General features: G+C 48.4%; 1 protein-coding gene across 1 annotated transcript; it reads right to left on the reverse strand.

Moving 5' to 3' along the window:
- Nucleotides 1–10,471: 10,471 nt before the first annotated feature.
- LOC123051853 (expansin-B3) lies at nt 10,472–12,152 on the reverse strand. Its single transcript, XM_044474845.1, has 4 exons — nt 11,874–12,152; nt 11,667–11,776; nt 11,362–11,546; nt 10,472–11,081 (listed from the first exon to the last, which is right to left on the reverse strand). Exons 1-4 carry the CDS (start codon nt 12,049–12,051, stop codon nt 10,757–10,759), a joined length of 798 nt encoding a protein of 265 aa, XP_044330780.1. The 5' UTR covers nt 12,052–12,152; the 3' UTR covers nt 10,472–10,756.
- Between the last annotated feature and the right edge of the window lie 3,490 nt (nt 12,153–15,642).

Genomic DNA, 15,642 nt, shown 5'->3' on the forward strand with positions numbered 1-15,642 from the left:
TATCAGGATGACGTGTTACTAATCCATAGACTTATAGAATTGATAGTTTCAAGCCTCAGTTCCGTTCCTACTACCTCCGTATGTTGTCAGTTGATCTCGGAACCTTGATATTGTTGTTGAGTGGCTATGCCACCATTTTTGCAGGTTGTCTCAAATCTTTTTGAGCATTTACAACCGTTATGCTGTCTGAGTCATCCCAGGTTTCTAAGTAGTCTGATGCATTTGCAAACCCCTTCCTCCCGTTCCTGATGTCCATTTGGGCCAGATTAATCACACTAATCGGTGAATTGAGGTACTTTGTTCCCTCGACATATATGCTGGAGCTATTACTATGACCCTAGGTGTTTTAGGGAGTCACCTAGTGATCTAGCCATGTTTTGTATCCCCAGTGTGTGATTCTGGCCATTATTCTCAAAAGCATCCCGTGATGCCATTTAGTTAGTAGGTATTCTACTACTGGGTTTTGAACCCGAGATTCACCCTACTTACCGCATGTTGATAGTGTTGCTAGTTCCTTTAGGATATTAGTAACCTTTGCATTAGTCCTCGAGGTCCGTGGTATTTCTTCCTTCCAAATACCATGAACCGTTAAGGCAGAAGTTCTTTGAACCAAAATATCACAATCAGAGTACTCTTGAGGAGTTCTCCATTCATAATTGTGATTCTGTCAGTTCTACCTTTCTGCATGGGTTATCCAAAAGAAACCTGTTGAACTTGATTCGACATACTAATCTATGCATCCACAACTCAGAAAGTTATATGTTCCTTTGAGTTGTCCCTCTTTAGTTGTGCATTCGTGTTATCGATGCTTATTTTTCTCGTGGTCCGTCAAGCCATTCTATTTCAGAATGACTAGGAGAAACAAACTCCAGTACCTCATCCATATCCAGGATTGGGTCAAAGTAGTTGTGTTCCGCAGATCAGAATGCCAATCCAGCTTCTGTTCTGTTCTACCTTGGAGTGTTACCATCTTTATGTCAGGAGTGTCATGAGAATTGCACCACCTCTTATGAATTCTTGACGCAGTAATACTTCTTGCCATCATTGTTCATTCCTCGGTTCCGTGTTATTGTAACTGGAGTGCCGACAAGTGTACTGTGATGTGCGAAATCAATACTCCTAGCAACTCCGTTGCTTGGTAGTTAATGGACAGTACTCTCATTCTTAGCGTGCTGGTTATTGAATCATCACCCTAAGGTTTATTGTGCTACCTAGTCCTTATTTCCTGGTGCACTCTTCGATCAACGAGTTAGGATTTTGCCAAACCCTTGCTCTATTGATCATATCGTCTTGCTCTGAAAAGCAAGATTGATCTCGAGCTTAGTATCATATCAGTGGTTCGTGATGTTCCGATTATCTTCTCGGAAGTATTACCTGGTTGTCACCTGACCGCTATGTTGAGTTCGTGATCATGTTGGTTTTCCTCCAAACCACCTATTCCCCAAGAATCTATGTTGGATACCCTGAGCTAGTTGGTTAAGCTAAACAACAACTTGGAGAGTTGGAAGATGAAAACTTGTCCGACTTAGTTCATCACTAAGGGATATCCTTGTGTGTGTGTGTTGAAGAAAGATGATATCTTCATCGACTGATCCCCGTGATCAGCTGTTGAATCTATTATCTTGTCCAAACCTTGATTTGAGTGTGGGCTATCGTCAAATCAAATCAGAACCAACGATGTTCGTAATGTTGTCTTACTTGCGGTTGTCCCTCGAGCATACACCATTATATCTTTGGTCTGACCAATACTATCACATTGTTCACATAGTGGTGGAAGTCCAGTGATATGGAAATTTTGATGAGTTGCTGTTGAGCCCATCAGCAGCATGCTGTCTCCCCCATGATTCATGTTGAACATCTAAGTTAGTATTGGAAACTTTGTAAGCAATGCTTTCGTGTTCCGTTCATGAAGCTTATGCTTGGATGAAAGAAGTGACTTCCTCTAGTTCACGTGCAATCCATGCAAGTTGCCGCCGTGAATTCGAGAAAGTTTGTTTTTGCTTCCTCTGGAATCATCCCAAGTCAGTCATGCATGTGCGAAGTATTCTATGGTCTGATAGACTGATCATCTACATTCTATATGTATCCCTAGCACACCAAGCCACTGATTGATTTGTTCAAGGAGAAGAAGTTTCTTCTTAAGAGTTAGACCTACGTAGGGACTTCGATATCCTCGTTGATGGTTCCCCCTCAACTCGGTAGTGTTTCATTTTAAGACTACCAGGTGACCATGCTTGTCTAGGACAACGTGTTCACATGCTTGTAGCAGAACCGGCTCATGTTTTGGAGCTTACTACCGTAGTTCATTCCCCCGAGAATCTCGCAACGTCGTCTCGTCGATTTGTGTTGCAAACCTTCATTTTCCTTTCTAGACTCGATGAGTCTGGAATATCCTGACACCAACCAGATCTGAATCTCAGGTAGATATGATGGTTGGAGCATTTTCCAAAAACTATAATGTTGGTCTCTCGATACCCGGCAGAGTGGATGTTGTGGCCAACACACCCAACCGGAAGACTTATTATTGTATTATCTTGATTGAGAAAGTTGGCCACCTCCCCATAAGGATATCGTAGAATTTATTCCAATAGTTGTTCCTTATGGATTGTTGTGCTTCCGAAGTCCGACCTTTACTTGATGGCCATGTTGGTGATTTTAAGAACTGACCGTGGTACCTAGTACATCAAGGAGAACATTAGAAGTGGAGTGCTAAATGTCTCTCGGTCGATCATCCAGATTTCGTTCCCTTGGCCTCACTAAGGTGAAATCTGAGAAAGGGGTGTCTTTCTATGCATCTGCATCGTCTATCACTATTCGTCATGGTGGTATGTTGTGTTGCCAGGATCCTTGACACGGATATTGGTAAAACCTTGATGAATATGGAGATGCTCAAGTTCTTGAGAGCACGCCCAGGCACTAGGTTCTGATGTTGTCGTTAACTGGAATGTGCCTCCGTTCTCTCAGTTGTTCGATAGCCATCCAATTGGTGGAATCACCTTTGCCGGTGAACCTTCTCCCCAGTTACTAGAATCATTCCCAACATTTGCATTTTGTTCCCAGCTTACACCTCAGTAGTTGTTGTTCAGGATCGTCTTCAAAGTGGTCCTACCACGGGTTCCATCCATCTCCGATGATAAGCGAAAGTCATCCATTGCGTTGTCTTCAACAAGGTAGTCCACATCATCCACTTTAGTTGAGTATGCCACTCTTTCGAACTCCATCAAATGATCGTTTGTAAATTGCCTTAGGCTGGTAAGTAGAGTTCCAATGATCTCCGTATCAAAAGTAATTCTTTTTGCCACTTAAGGGAAAAGTTCACCTCCCCCAAGGTGCCCCGTTATGGAATCATGGCAATTATTCCCTCGCCACCTTGACACTATCCACCATCTTCTAAGCGTGGAATTGTTGCCCATCAAATCAAACCATGTCGTTGTTCTTCCATCCCTCTCGATGTGTTTTGTGTCTCAACTCGAGATGTTTTAACATCTCATTCCACGAGTTGATCTTGAGTGCTCGATCTTCGAGGAGATCGTTTCCTATAGAGTTTCTCTCTGTTGCCATCGTGTTGGATGAAGATCTCGAAAGCAAGGACGTCAATATCAATTGGAGCAATGAACCAACATCTTCGGGAAGGGCAATTGGATCGACAAGTTCGTGTTAGCTAGTGTCCCCTCTGTCTTCTTACCTCACGTCTTGAATCTCGGGACGAGATTCTTGTTTAGTGGGGGTGAGCTGTCACAGCCCCAGTTCAGGCCTTGCCTACCTTTGCATTAGCCTCCATGCATCATGTCTAAAATTTCTGAAAGTTGAATTGAGGTTTGTTGAAACCCTCAGAAATCACTTCAGAAATAATCAACATTAAAAATCTTTTCAAATGAGTCCAAGGAAATGTTCCTATTATTCTGTAAAAATATTGGCAAGAGGTAAAATTCAAACCAATATTTTTGGAGTTTCAGAAATATTTATTTTGGGCATTTGAAATTAATTCAATAACTATTTGAATTGGATCTATATTTATTATATAATAAATATATGTTCAATAATTCTGAAAATTGTTGTGTAGCTTTGGAGAAGTCCATTTAGTTCACACAATTATTTTCATGAATTTTGAAAATGGTTTGGTCTTTGAACTAAATCAAAACAAAATAACAAGAATAGAAAACAAAAACAGAAAGAAAGAGAGGGCACTGTACCTGTGGCTTACCTGGTGCCCACTTGGCCCAGCACTGTGCGGCCCAGCCCACTGGCCTGTACCAGTCGTCATCGTCCTCCCGCCAGTCGGACAGGGCGCGTGCCCGACGCGCGCGCGTGCTCCGCGTGCCACGCGAGCTGCCTGCCTGCCCTCCCCTGCCACCGCGACGCCTCGCGTCCTCTCCTCGGCGCCGCCTCGACCCTCTCATCCGTTCCTCTCTCCCCCCCGAACGCCTCCCCCTCCTCCGTTCTCCCCACCGAACGCGCCCGCCGCTGCCGATGAGCATCACCATGGCCATCGCCTCTCCCTCGTCCCCTGGAGCTGCCCACGAGCTCCGCCGAGTCCCTCTCCTCCTCCTCACCGAGCCGCCTGATGCCGGAAGCCCCTGGATGCCGCCTGCACCACCGGTCCCCTCGTCGGCCACTGAAGATCGTCGCCGTCGATTAGCTGCCTCCGGTGCCTCCCCGAGCTCGCTGACCCTCCCGTTCGACTCACTGTGAGATCCTGCTCCCAAACCCCCTCTCTCCTCTGTCGATTTCCTCTTCTAGCCCACTGACCACCACGGCCGAAGCTCGCCGCCGCCGTGCTTCATCGCCACCGTGGCTGGAGCCGTTGTAGCTCGAAGCCGAGCACACCATCGCGCTCAACGCGTCTCCAGGAGCCCGTAGCCAGCACCAGCTTCTCCCCACGTGCCCCCTAGCTCCAACCCGATTACGCCGTAGCTCCGGCCGCCGCTCGGCTCATCGCCGGCGTTGATTTCGGTGACCCCGTGACCTGCCGCTGCCTCCGCTAGATGCGCAGGAGCAAGGGCTATCGCCCGGTGCCCTCGGCACGTCCAACCGACGCCCATAGCGCGATTCCGGTGAGCCACCGCCGCACTGTGAGGTCGTCGGAGTTCAACTCCGGTGGCTGGTGACGTGGCGCATCATTAGTCGCTGATGACCCCGCTAATTAACCCCCTCACTCACTGACATGTGGGCCCCAGCCTGCTAACTAACCTAGCTTAGCACCTAACTAATCTGAGTTAGTTAATTAACTAACTGTGTGACTGACCAACGGGCCCGACACGTCAGGTTTGACCTGGACCGAGCTGTTGACCTGCTGATGTCACTGTGAGGTCATGCTGATGCAATAATTCCTTTCTGGAATTTAAATAAATCTTAAATGATTTATTATTTTCAGAAAATACCCAAAACTTCTAAAATTCATAGTAATTCAACCGTAACTCCAAATCAAACAAATTATATATGAAAAATTATCAGAAAAATTCAAGGAATCCATCTGTACCATTTTCATGCATGTTAGAGCAACTTATGGCTGCTGTTTAGGCCAATTCACATAAATGGAATTTAAACTCTCACTTATGGGGTTTGATTTTCAACCTAGTGTTCAAGCCAACTCCATTTAACTTGTTGCTAGTTGCATTAGCTCAATCAACAGCATAATGCCATGTCATGATCATGCATCATATTGTGCATTGCATTGATTGTGCTTCTTTCTCTGTTGCCGGTATTTGTCCCCTCTCGATAGACGTGGTCTCGACGATGAGTTCGATGACACCGATGAAGACTCATGGTTATCTTCAGAAGTTCCAGGCAAGCACAACCCCCTTGTTCATTCCGATACAAGCCCACTCTCTCGCACCTGCTCTCTTTTACTGCATTAGGACAACAACAATTCATCTGTTACTTGTTGCGGTAGTTGAACCCCTTATCCTCTGCATGACCTGTCATTGCCAAAGTAAATAGATGAAACCCACTAGCATGAGTAGGAGTTGTTTGAGCCCTGATGTGCCTACTCATTCATGCTTGTTCGTCATGCCTGCTACTGCTTAGAGTTGAGTCAAGTCTGATTCATCGGGGGTGAATTGGAACAGTGATGAACATGTCCTACTGTGTGTGAGCTAAGTGTGTGAACACGATTTGGTAAAGGTAGTGGTGAGAGGCCATGTAGGAGTACATGGTGGGTTGTCTCATTGCATCCGTCCTCAGGAACTGAGTTCTGTGTCTGTGATCCATGAACAGCTACTACCACTCATTGGGATCCTTAATTGACCCTCTCGGCTTCTTAATCACCCTAGTACTCTGTCCAGGAGTTGCAACTAGTTTCTGGTGTTTGTAGGTTATGTGTTGGCGGCCGTGCGTAGCGCTGACCCTAGGGGTGGGCTATGTTGCGGTAGATACACCGTGGCCGGGTATGCCGGGCGCCCGTTAGGCGTCTCGGAACCCTGTTCACATCGTTCGGGGCTGTATGTGGAAACCTCGGCCGGACTCCTTGCGGATGGAACCTGGATAGGCGATAAACCTGGACTAGAGACTTAAGTGTTTAGGTAGGTCGTGGCCGACACCCTCGCCAGGCTTCCGCTTGAAGGTTGCCGAGATACATGACGTGTATATGGTGGTAAGTGGTGGGAGCGTGTGTGAAGAAGTACACCCCTGCAGGGTTATCATTATCTATTCGAATAGCCGGATTCCTCGGATATGGAAACTTGGACCCCTTGCATAGTTCATAGACAAGTGAAAGTGGATACTCTAAAACTCGCAACATAAGTGTGAGTGCTATGGATGGCCTTCTCGTAGGGAGACGGGAGCGGATCCATATTGGTGTATTGAATGGTGAATATGTGGACTCGTGTGCGCCACGTTAAAAGAGTTGCTTGCAGTCGTAGTTCAGGTTAGCCACTGAGTCAAAGCTGGCTTGCTGCAGTTAAACTCCACCACCCCCCTTGTTGATACCGATGCATATGTAGCTAGTTCTGATGTAAGTCTTGTTGGGTACATTTGTACTCACGTTTGCCTATTTTATGTTTTGCAGAGAGATGTTAGTCTCGCTAGTAGTTCCGCGTGGACTTCGACGTTTAGCTTGATACCTCAGCTACGATCTTGTGCCCTTGGCAGGATCTGGTAGATAGTCAGGCTTCTCAGCCTTCTTCATTTGTAGTTGTCTGTACTCAGACAAGTTAAGCTTCCGCATGTGCTTGTTGCTTGTATGCTCTGTATGTTGGGTCATGAGACCCATGTTTGTAATATCTCGCTCCTCGGAGCCTAATAAATAAATACTTTGAGTCGTAGAGTTATGTTGTGATGCCATGTTGTATTTACACATATCGAGCATATTGTGTGTATGATTGAAATGCTTGGTATGTGTGGGATCCGACAATCTAGTTGTTTATCCTTGGCAGCCTCTCTTATGGGGAAATGTAGTCCAGTGCTTCCTTGAGCCATAGTAGTCCGCTACAGCCCGGTTCACCGGAGTCCTGCTAGCCCAGCACTACTGCTCAGATTACTTGACTGGCCGGCATGTGTTTCACTTTGTTTCTGTGTCTGTCCCTTCGGGGAAATGTCACGCGGTGACATCCGGAGTCCTACCTAGCCTGCTACAGCCCGGGTTTCCGGAGTCCTGTTAGCCCAGTGCTACAGCCCAGATTCACACGCTGCTGACCGACATGCTCGATGTGATTCATGTATGCCTGCCCCCATAGGTTAGTGCCGCTTGGCTTCACGACTAGCCATGTCGGCCCGGGTTCTCTGTCATATGGATGCTAGCGACATTATCATATACGTGAGCCAAAAGGCGCAAACGGTCCTGGGCCATGGTAAGGCGACACCCGTGGGAATACCGTGCGTGAGGCCGCAAAGTGATATGAGGTGTTACCGGCTAGATCGTTGTGACTTGGAATCGGGGTCCTGAAAAGGGACGACCGCACGCGGTCGACCTCGGCGGCGAAGAGGTTGGGGCGCGCGTCGGCGTCGGGCATCGGGGGGATGGAGACGCCGTCGTTGCTGAGCCTCCACCTTGTCGGCCCGGCGCGCATGTTCGGCGGCGCCGGGATGTTGGCCTTGAAGAGAAGCCACGCCTCGCCCTTCTGGAGCGAGCGGGGGGCGAAGCCATTGGCCGCCGCGGCGTCGCTGGGGAAGCGTTTCAGCCATGGAGAAAGAAGGGGAAGGGGAGGGAAGGGGAGAGCGGCAGAGCTCGGCGGCGGAAGGGAGGGACCGCGGCTGGTTTGGGCTCGATGGTGGAAGGGAGGGACGGCGGCTGATGTGGCCAGCGGCGAGAAAAACATCTGTTTATATAGCCCCAGGCCGTGTAAACGCGTGACAGAAGTGGAGGCGTTGCTACGCCTGCCCGCCCGTGACGCGCCACTCGTGAGGAATCAATGGCAAGGCTGACCGGCGGCAGCCTTGCCATTGATTCCCCGCGGGAAACCGAGGCGTTCTGGGGAGGACGAGGCGCGTGCCGCTGACTCAGCGGGCCCGTCGAGTTTTCGCGCCAAAACCCCTCGCCCCGGTGCCCCCGGACGCCCCCCAGCGCGTCGGGTTCGGCCTGGGGCCGCCGGCGCCGATTTTGGCTCAAGTCGGCGAAAAACGAGTTTCTAAGGGCGCGACTGGGCCGAATTTTGGACGCCGGCGCGGCAAAATTACCTGGGGAGGGCGGAGATGCTCTAAGGAAGATTTGGTCGCTGCTCAAGTCGCCCTGCTGAAGAGCGATTTGGAGGGCGACCAAAAAGAAAAAAGATAGCTGCGGACGAAATTAATTTGTTTTCACTTGGGATATCGATGAAAATGCTTACTCACCTCCTTTTTCTCCTAATCACGTTCACGTATGTGCAGTTGATGTATCTTCCCGCACCACCGAAAATGCACGTTGACGAGTGGCGCAAGTAAGAGCGCACGTGAAGCTGCCCCGTTTTTCTTGGGCGATGCGTGGGTGCATTTTCCTTGATCATTGTCCTCCTACTACTCGAGTCTACTCGGTAGTTCAAACATTCCATCCACCGGCTAAAGCAAGAAGACACTCGCATAGAAAGAATTGTCCAGAAACAGGCCGCAGTTTTGTTCCGCGTTACAACGAATCACCGAAAACACGCAATTCGACCGTAAGGTATTCCGCCATTATGCAGGACCGGTGCCGTAGCGTGCCACGGCGAGCGGCCCGTCCCAGGGCGGCGCTATTTCAAACTCCTAGGGCTGAACGACTGAAGATGCTCTTAGCACCCGTCGCGGCACACAATGGAGATCGAGATCAATTACGTGGTGGGAGATGGATCGCTCGCTGGGTCGCCGAAAGCTCAGTCTGAGACGGAGCCGGCAAGGCGGCAGCGGTGGGTGCGCGCCGGCGGGCCCAGGAAAATCTGGTGCAAGAGCTGGGCTAGTGACTTCCGGCCGGCGTGCCGCGAGCGAGTCGATCGTACGTGGTCGCTCCTTCCACCCTTCGGCGGGCGGCCGTGGCCCGCACCTCACATGCAGAGGCGGGTAGGCGACGCAGCCGTCGGCATCCCACTCCGCGCCCCGCACATGCGCCTGAGCAGTCCGTTACTTTGTCCCTTTCCGCTGTTAACTGTTGGGAGAAACGACCGGTGCGGGTCAGGTGGAAGGTCTCGTCCTTCTTTTTCATGTTCTTCAGCTTGTCCGGAGAAAAAGAGAGGACATCGACGATAAGGTTTTTCAGTTTTTTTTTCTAAAAGGATCAAATTAACTGTAAAACTTCATTGGAAGTACAAAGCATTGTCAACACAAAATAAAAATTACATCGAGATTCGTAGATCACCTAACGGCCATTACTGCCGTCCGAATGAGCCGCCGATAAGTCGCTGCCGTCACCCTTCTACCGGAGCTAGCTTGATCCTGTCGGTAACAGCCGAAAAGTCTTACATTCAGCAGATTCAGGTTATTTAGGAGTAGTTTAAGTGGACAACATGACCAAAGACTAGCTCGGCGATTGGGAGGGGTTAGCGCCAGTATTTACGGCGACGATCCAGCGGTCTCTAGTAGCATGCATGCCAGTTAAACAACTTTCTTAGGAAAGGGAAGAGAGTGAACTTTTAGGCGGCGATGTTGCCGGCCGTCTCTCGTGTAAAAGTTACTACAAATCATTCACTATCATTAGCAAGCCATAAGACTGACGGTTACAGAACGAACGAATTGGTTAGTGGTTACCATACGGAAAGAAAAGGAGCTTTCGAAAGTGAAAGACATGTGCCGGGTGATTGGCGCCCTTTGCGTTCGATAGACGCACTAGCTAGTCGGTGGTAACTGATATGACGCAGACATACTCGACTGCGTGCTTTCTCTGGTCGTTTCAAAAATTATGACGTACCGACCTCTCCAAGATCGTCGAATCTACCGGAACGGAGTAGAATTTCCACTGGCCGTGCCCGTACGTTGGTTAGAAAGTTAGGATCGAATTCCTGGCGTGCATAATCAAGTTTGACAAGTACTAGGGCAATACGAAGAGATGAGTACCGGCAGTACTGATGAGAGACTGAAGGAGGGACAAGAGTTAAGCAGGAGTGCACACAAACAGTAATAACTTATGGTCTGCTTACACACTGGTACAGTGACAGTGGGCGCGGGAGTGCACATGCAAAAGTGCCCCTCCTCCATATCCCACCGACGTATTCGACACACACATGCACGACGACGCCTACATGACACCCGATCGACGACCCAACCTTAACCTTAATCAAAAACCTCCTCGGTAGTACGTACCCATGCAAAACGATCCATGATAGTACAGATACCAAATCAAGCCAATGCATGCCATGATTCCAGATGATGAGCAGCTTCAGCTGTACTGGACGATGGAGCGGTAGAAGGTGCTGGGCGCCCAGTTGGCCGGGATGACCTTGTCGGCCACCAGCGTCTTGCCGGACTCGTTGGTGATGCGCATGGAGAAGGGCGCCTGGAGGCGGTGGCCGGAGTCCAGCCGCCAGATGGATCCCCACGACTCGCGCATCGGCGTCCACGTCCCGGAGTTGGCCTCCATGAGGTCCACCTGCACCACGTCGCCGTCGCCGTCCTCGTACTCCACCAGCACCGCGAAGTACACCGGGTTCGACCCCTGCTCCACGTGGAAGGTCACCTTGAGACCGGGGAACTCGCACGGCACTCTGCATCAATCATCATCAGCAGCAATCAGCAACCCATGTGCCATTGTAGCTTACTTCGTAACCGAGCCGGGACGACGGCAAATAAGTGTGAGGCGACGGTACTCAAAATAGAGTAGTATTATTCGCTGCGAATCTATTTGGGTCCCAGTTAAACCGGTCGCCGTCGTGAAAGTTTTGTTGGGCAACAAAAGCACTGGTTATATAGAGTATGAGACTGTTCATCGTTCAGGTAGGGCCAGATAGGATTCGTGCAACGAGTGATGAAATGCATGCCACCGACCTCTTGAACTGGATGTCGATGATGCCCGAGTGGCGGAGCTTCTCGCTGAGGCCGGGCTTGGCCATGGCGCCGAACGCGGTGCCGCTCAGGTCGAAGTGGTACTTGGCAACCGGGTAGTAGTTCATGTCGGTGATGACCACCGTCTCCGGGTTGCCGGAGCAGGACTGGTCGTTGGTGCACCGTATCTGAAAAGGCGATAGTAAACGATCACAAGTCAAGACTAGCACTGTGTCACCAGCTCCATTTCCACCACGTACGGCAGGGGCAAACCACCAAAAATATGACGAACGAGCTAGTGTAGCTACCTGGTAGCAGGAGCCGCACCCCTTGCCGTCCTTGAAGATGGGCTCGTTGCCGCAGGATGTCATGGAGGAGAAGGGGTACTGGTTGGTGTTCTTGAACCCGCACGCACCGCCTGAATGCACATCGATCACCGCATGTTATTACACAAACGATCAGTTAAGCGAAGGCCGCGGCGCCATGCATGCACCGGCCGGCGCATACGGACGTACCGTCGTCGTCGGGGCCGGCGCCGGTGGGCGCGCCGTACCAGGTGGCCCTGGCGTCCTCCCAGTTGGGGTCGGCGGTGAAGGCGGAGTCGTTGAAGTTCCCGGCGCCGGCAGAGGCGTAGGTGACGAGGAGGGAGGACAGTGCAACGAGTGCAACGGCCTTGGACGAAAGAGGAGCCATGTCAAAGCACCACCGCTTCTTCGAGCTTGTGGGGGTAGTGTACCAGCGCACTGAGCAGGTCGGGCTGGGAGGCTGAGCTATGTATGCTTTGATGTTCTGGGAGTAACATATTGCCGGGGTATTTATAGGCAGGCGCAGTGCAGGGCGACGCGATCGCCATCCACGGTTGTTGCACCCGACGACGTGCTTTGTGTAGGGGTCACATGGCTACCGGAGCAAATCCTGCGAGAAATCACGGCTCGGCAGTTACACATTGCATGTTTCTGTCCACACTGCGTAGTGCGGACCTGCCCTTGAGCAAAAATGATACACCTATGTAACCTCTTACATGATGTTACGTAACTTTTCTTTGTATAAACTAATCACCTTCCCCTTGAATTTCACGGATAGGCCTGACCATGTAAGCTTGTACTGTACTCCCTCCGTTCCAAAATAGATGATTCAACTTTGTACTAGCGTTAGTATAAAGTTAGTACAAAGTTGGATCATCTATTTTGGAACGGAGGGAGTACTACATAAGTTTAAGACTATTTTCCGTAGATGTAGCAAAACTCGCCCTTAGACATCATCTGCATATTTCTGTTCACGGACAGTCGTGGACATGCCGACCCCGTCGTGTAATTTTTGCTTCGACGACGGTCGTGGACATGGGGACGCCGTCAGCTTGCACCCCTACCTGCCCTGCTCAGGCTGATGCTCTGAGCTGTGTTCCATTTCTGCTAGAAAGAGATACGCACAGTACTCTGGAAAATCGTATTCTCTTTCAGGAACGTACAGCTAAGTGCTGCCTTTGGCGACGATGCCGCGTTAGGAACGAGAGATTCGGGCGGGAACAGCAGGAACAGCAATGTTTGCGTTACAATTAAAGCGTGGACGTTGGCCTGACTGACTCTTGTTGGAATCAATCATCGGAACCAACCTGTTTAACAGGCAACCACCGAATCATGTAGGACGAAGTTGCGTAGAGGTACCTAATTAACGCGCTGCGGATTCGTTAGGGAAAAAAAAATAAGGGCACTTGCGATTTCATTCACGAGCACAATGATGCTGCTACCTGATACGTGATTATGTACCATCCATCAATCCATGCTGGAACCCGCTTAGAAAATTCCGGGATGCAACCGTCCTGAGTTTTTTGATAGATTTAGTAACTGCCCTGAATCTTTTCTTTAGCAAACTAGCATCTCCTTTGTATATTAAGCTCGAAGGTGTGTGTGCGGGGTCGATGGAAGATTCACCTGTAGAGATTGCTGATATTCTTGTAGAAGATAATATGGTGATCACCTTGCAATAAAGAGTACTTTGATGTCAAAAAAAGATGCATGACAAGGGATTAGAAAGAAAAAAAAGGTACTACATAATAGGGGCATAACATCCCCTAGTTACAAAAACAGTCATGACTAAATGAAAATTTACAAGATAATCCAAAGGAGACACGTGCACCCTCCGCTACCCGTGGGAGATCCACGCGTCAGCCTTGAATACATGAGTTGCTTTAGACTTATACTAGGCTTCCACGATGCCACGGCTGACCTGACGCGACAAGCCACCGCTCTTGACACCACCAACAAAATGGTGGCACCGCCGATGACCTACGACACACATTAACGGCTTCTTTTGGCTTGCAAGCTATGCAGCTACCGTGGCGGCACAGACGGTGCCTATAGAGGACAAACTCGCTGACCCCATGGATGAAGATGATGCGCAAGGGTCGACAAGAACCGCTTCCTCCTAAGAAAAACTTTTAAGGGAAACGGCCAAATCTGTTATCTCCAACGGAAACCTCCAAGCAAGAGCATGCATTACCAATCTCCCAACTACCTTGAATGTTAATTTCTGACGCATTAAATACTCAATTGTTCCTTGCTTGTGATCATCAGTTGGCAACGATTAGCTGCATCATATACCCAGCTTTCATACACGGGTGGATTACAGCGACCGGTAACCAAACGTTTGATAAACTAACAACCTCAGAACTTTTACAATCAAATAACAAGTTCTATTACGCTACATACTTTTGATTCTTTAACCTCCCAGTTTTCCATCAAATATGGAAGTTGGAAAGTCTTTGTCTTATTCCTTTTATGGTACCATAGTACCATTACTAGATAGATCGAGCCAGTTGCCTCGATTGGTAACTTTGTCATTTCCTAAAGGGCCAAAGGGTATTTTATACTTCTATTTTGCCATCCCAATAGAGCCCACGACCCATCAACCGTATGATATGGGAGGTATTTTGTAGTATTCAATAATGTTGCTTTGATTTGCTATAGAAACCTAAGATGACGAAAAAGACGAATTCCTTCCAAGGCAGGATGCCAAACATCTATAGTAACTAAACCGTCGGGGAAGATGAAAATATTGAAATAGCATATTATGTGTACGACCCGCTAGCTCCATGAATTATACTCGACAACCATGGATGCTAGTTTGCCAGGAACATGGTAAGAAATGAGCCTACTGTGTGTATTCTAGGGTTTAGGGAGCAAATAATTACAAGAGTTGTATGTTTAGGAGGGAGGGTAAAATACTGAAAAGGGGGCTAGAACACAAGTTGTATCCAAGATTGGAAGTTATGGAAATGCTAATTTTTAATTTGAGGGCAACTAGAATAAGATCCTCTTTGAGGTTTCTGCTCCAATCATCAATGCTAGGATATTTGTTATGAAAGATTTTCTCATTTATTATTTCCAGAAGTTCTGGTAGGATAGAATGATAACCGTCATAGCAAAAAGCCTTTGCTATGACCCTTTTAACCAATTCCACTTCATGAAAAGAGGTAATGTTATTTGCTTGTTAGGGATAAGCTTCAACTAACAACTCTGGGCAAATGGGTAGTCCAAAAATAAGGGCAGATGTGTATCATTTGTTTGCTCTTGGTATAAGACACAATTATAGCCGGGAAGGTGAAAAGAATTTCTTTGGAGCATGCTCCTTGTGTTTAGTCTAACATGAAGAAGGGGCCAGAAGAAATTCTTAGTCGGTAGGCAGTTCCCTAGATCTACTGGAATTGTTTGGGGCGGAATTGAGTTATACTGCCTTTCTCTGGGTTAATTAGTCCCCCTTGCTTCTTGGGTCAAAGTTTGATCATAGATTTAATTAGCAAAATATAATCTATATGCGGCAAAATAACATCATTGGAAACTTCTTTCAAATATGAATCTAGCAACATAATTTTTATGGCATATAACTTATATTTTGCTAATCAAATCTAAGGTCAAAGTTTAGCACAAAATACAAAGAGGACTAATAAAACTAGATGGATGTAGTACTCGACAACCATGTATGCTAGTACTCGTCATACCAAGCTTTGAAGACCACCAATAGTCACTTGTCGTAAGAAACGAATTTCGGCAGCCGTTGAAGGAACATCGGTTATGGATCACCCTAAGCAGAGAAGGCTTGCAATTCTTCACAAACCAGCCCATAATGTAGAATAAATCAGAAAGAAGAGATCGAAGTCACTGCACTAGGAGCGAGCCAACTATCTTCCTTGATTTACACATCAACTGTGAATATATCAAGAGAGCCAACAGATCTGGCAAGTGCTATGTGCGTGGACTAGAACTAAGGTACTGCCCTTACTTGAAC

Source organism: Triticum aestivum, chromosome 1A (assembly GCF_018294505.1).
Source record: "Triticum aestivum cultivar Chinese Spring chromosome 1A, IWGSC CS RefSeq v2.1, whole genome shotgun sequence".
Classification (NCBI taxonomy): domain Eukaryota; kingdom Viridiplantae; phylum Streptophyta; class Magnoliopsida; order Poales; family Poaceae; genus Triticum; species Triticum aestivum.

What these genes read in the sequence shown, in the direction of transcription:
- LOC123051853 (XM_044474845.1), bottom strand. Translation starts at nt 12,051, where the DNA reads ATGGCTCCTCTTTCGTCCAAGGCCGTTGCACTCGTTGCACTGTCCTCC. An exon ending in GGTGCGGCTCCTGCTACCAG is followed by an intron (nt 11,547 to 11,666) that starts GTAGCTACACTA and finishes TCGCCTTTTCAG; the next exon opens with ATACGGTGCACCAACGACCA. An exon ending in ATCGACATCCAGTTCAAGAG is followed by an intron (nt 11,082 to 11,361) that starts GTCGGTGGCATG and finishes TGATTGATGCAG; the next exon opens with AGTGCCGTGCGAGTTCCCCG.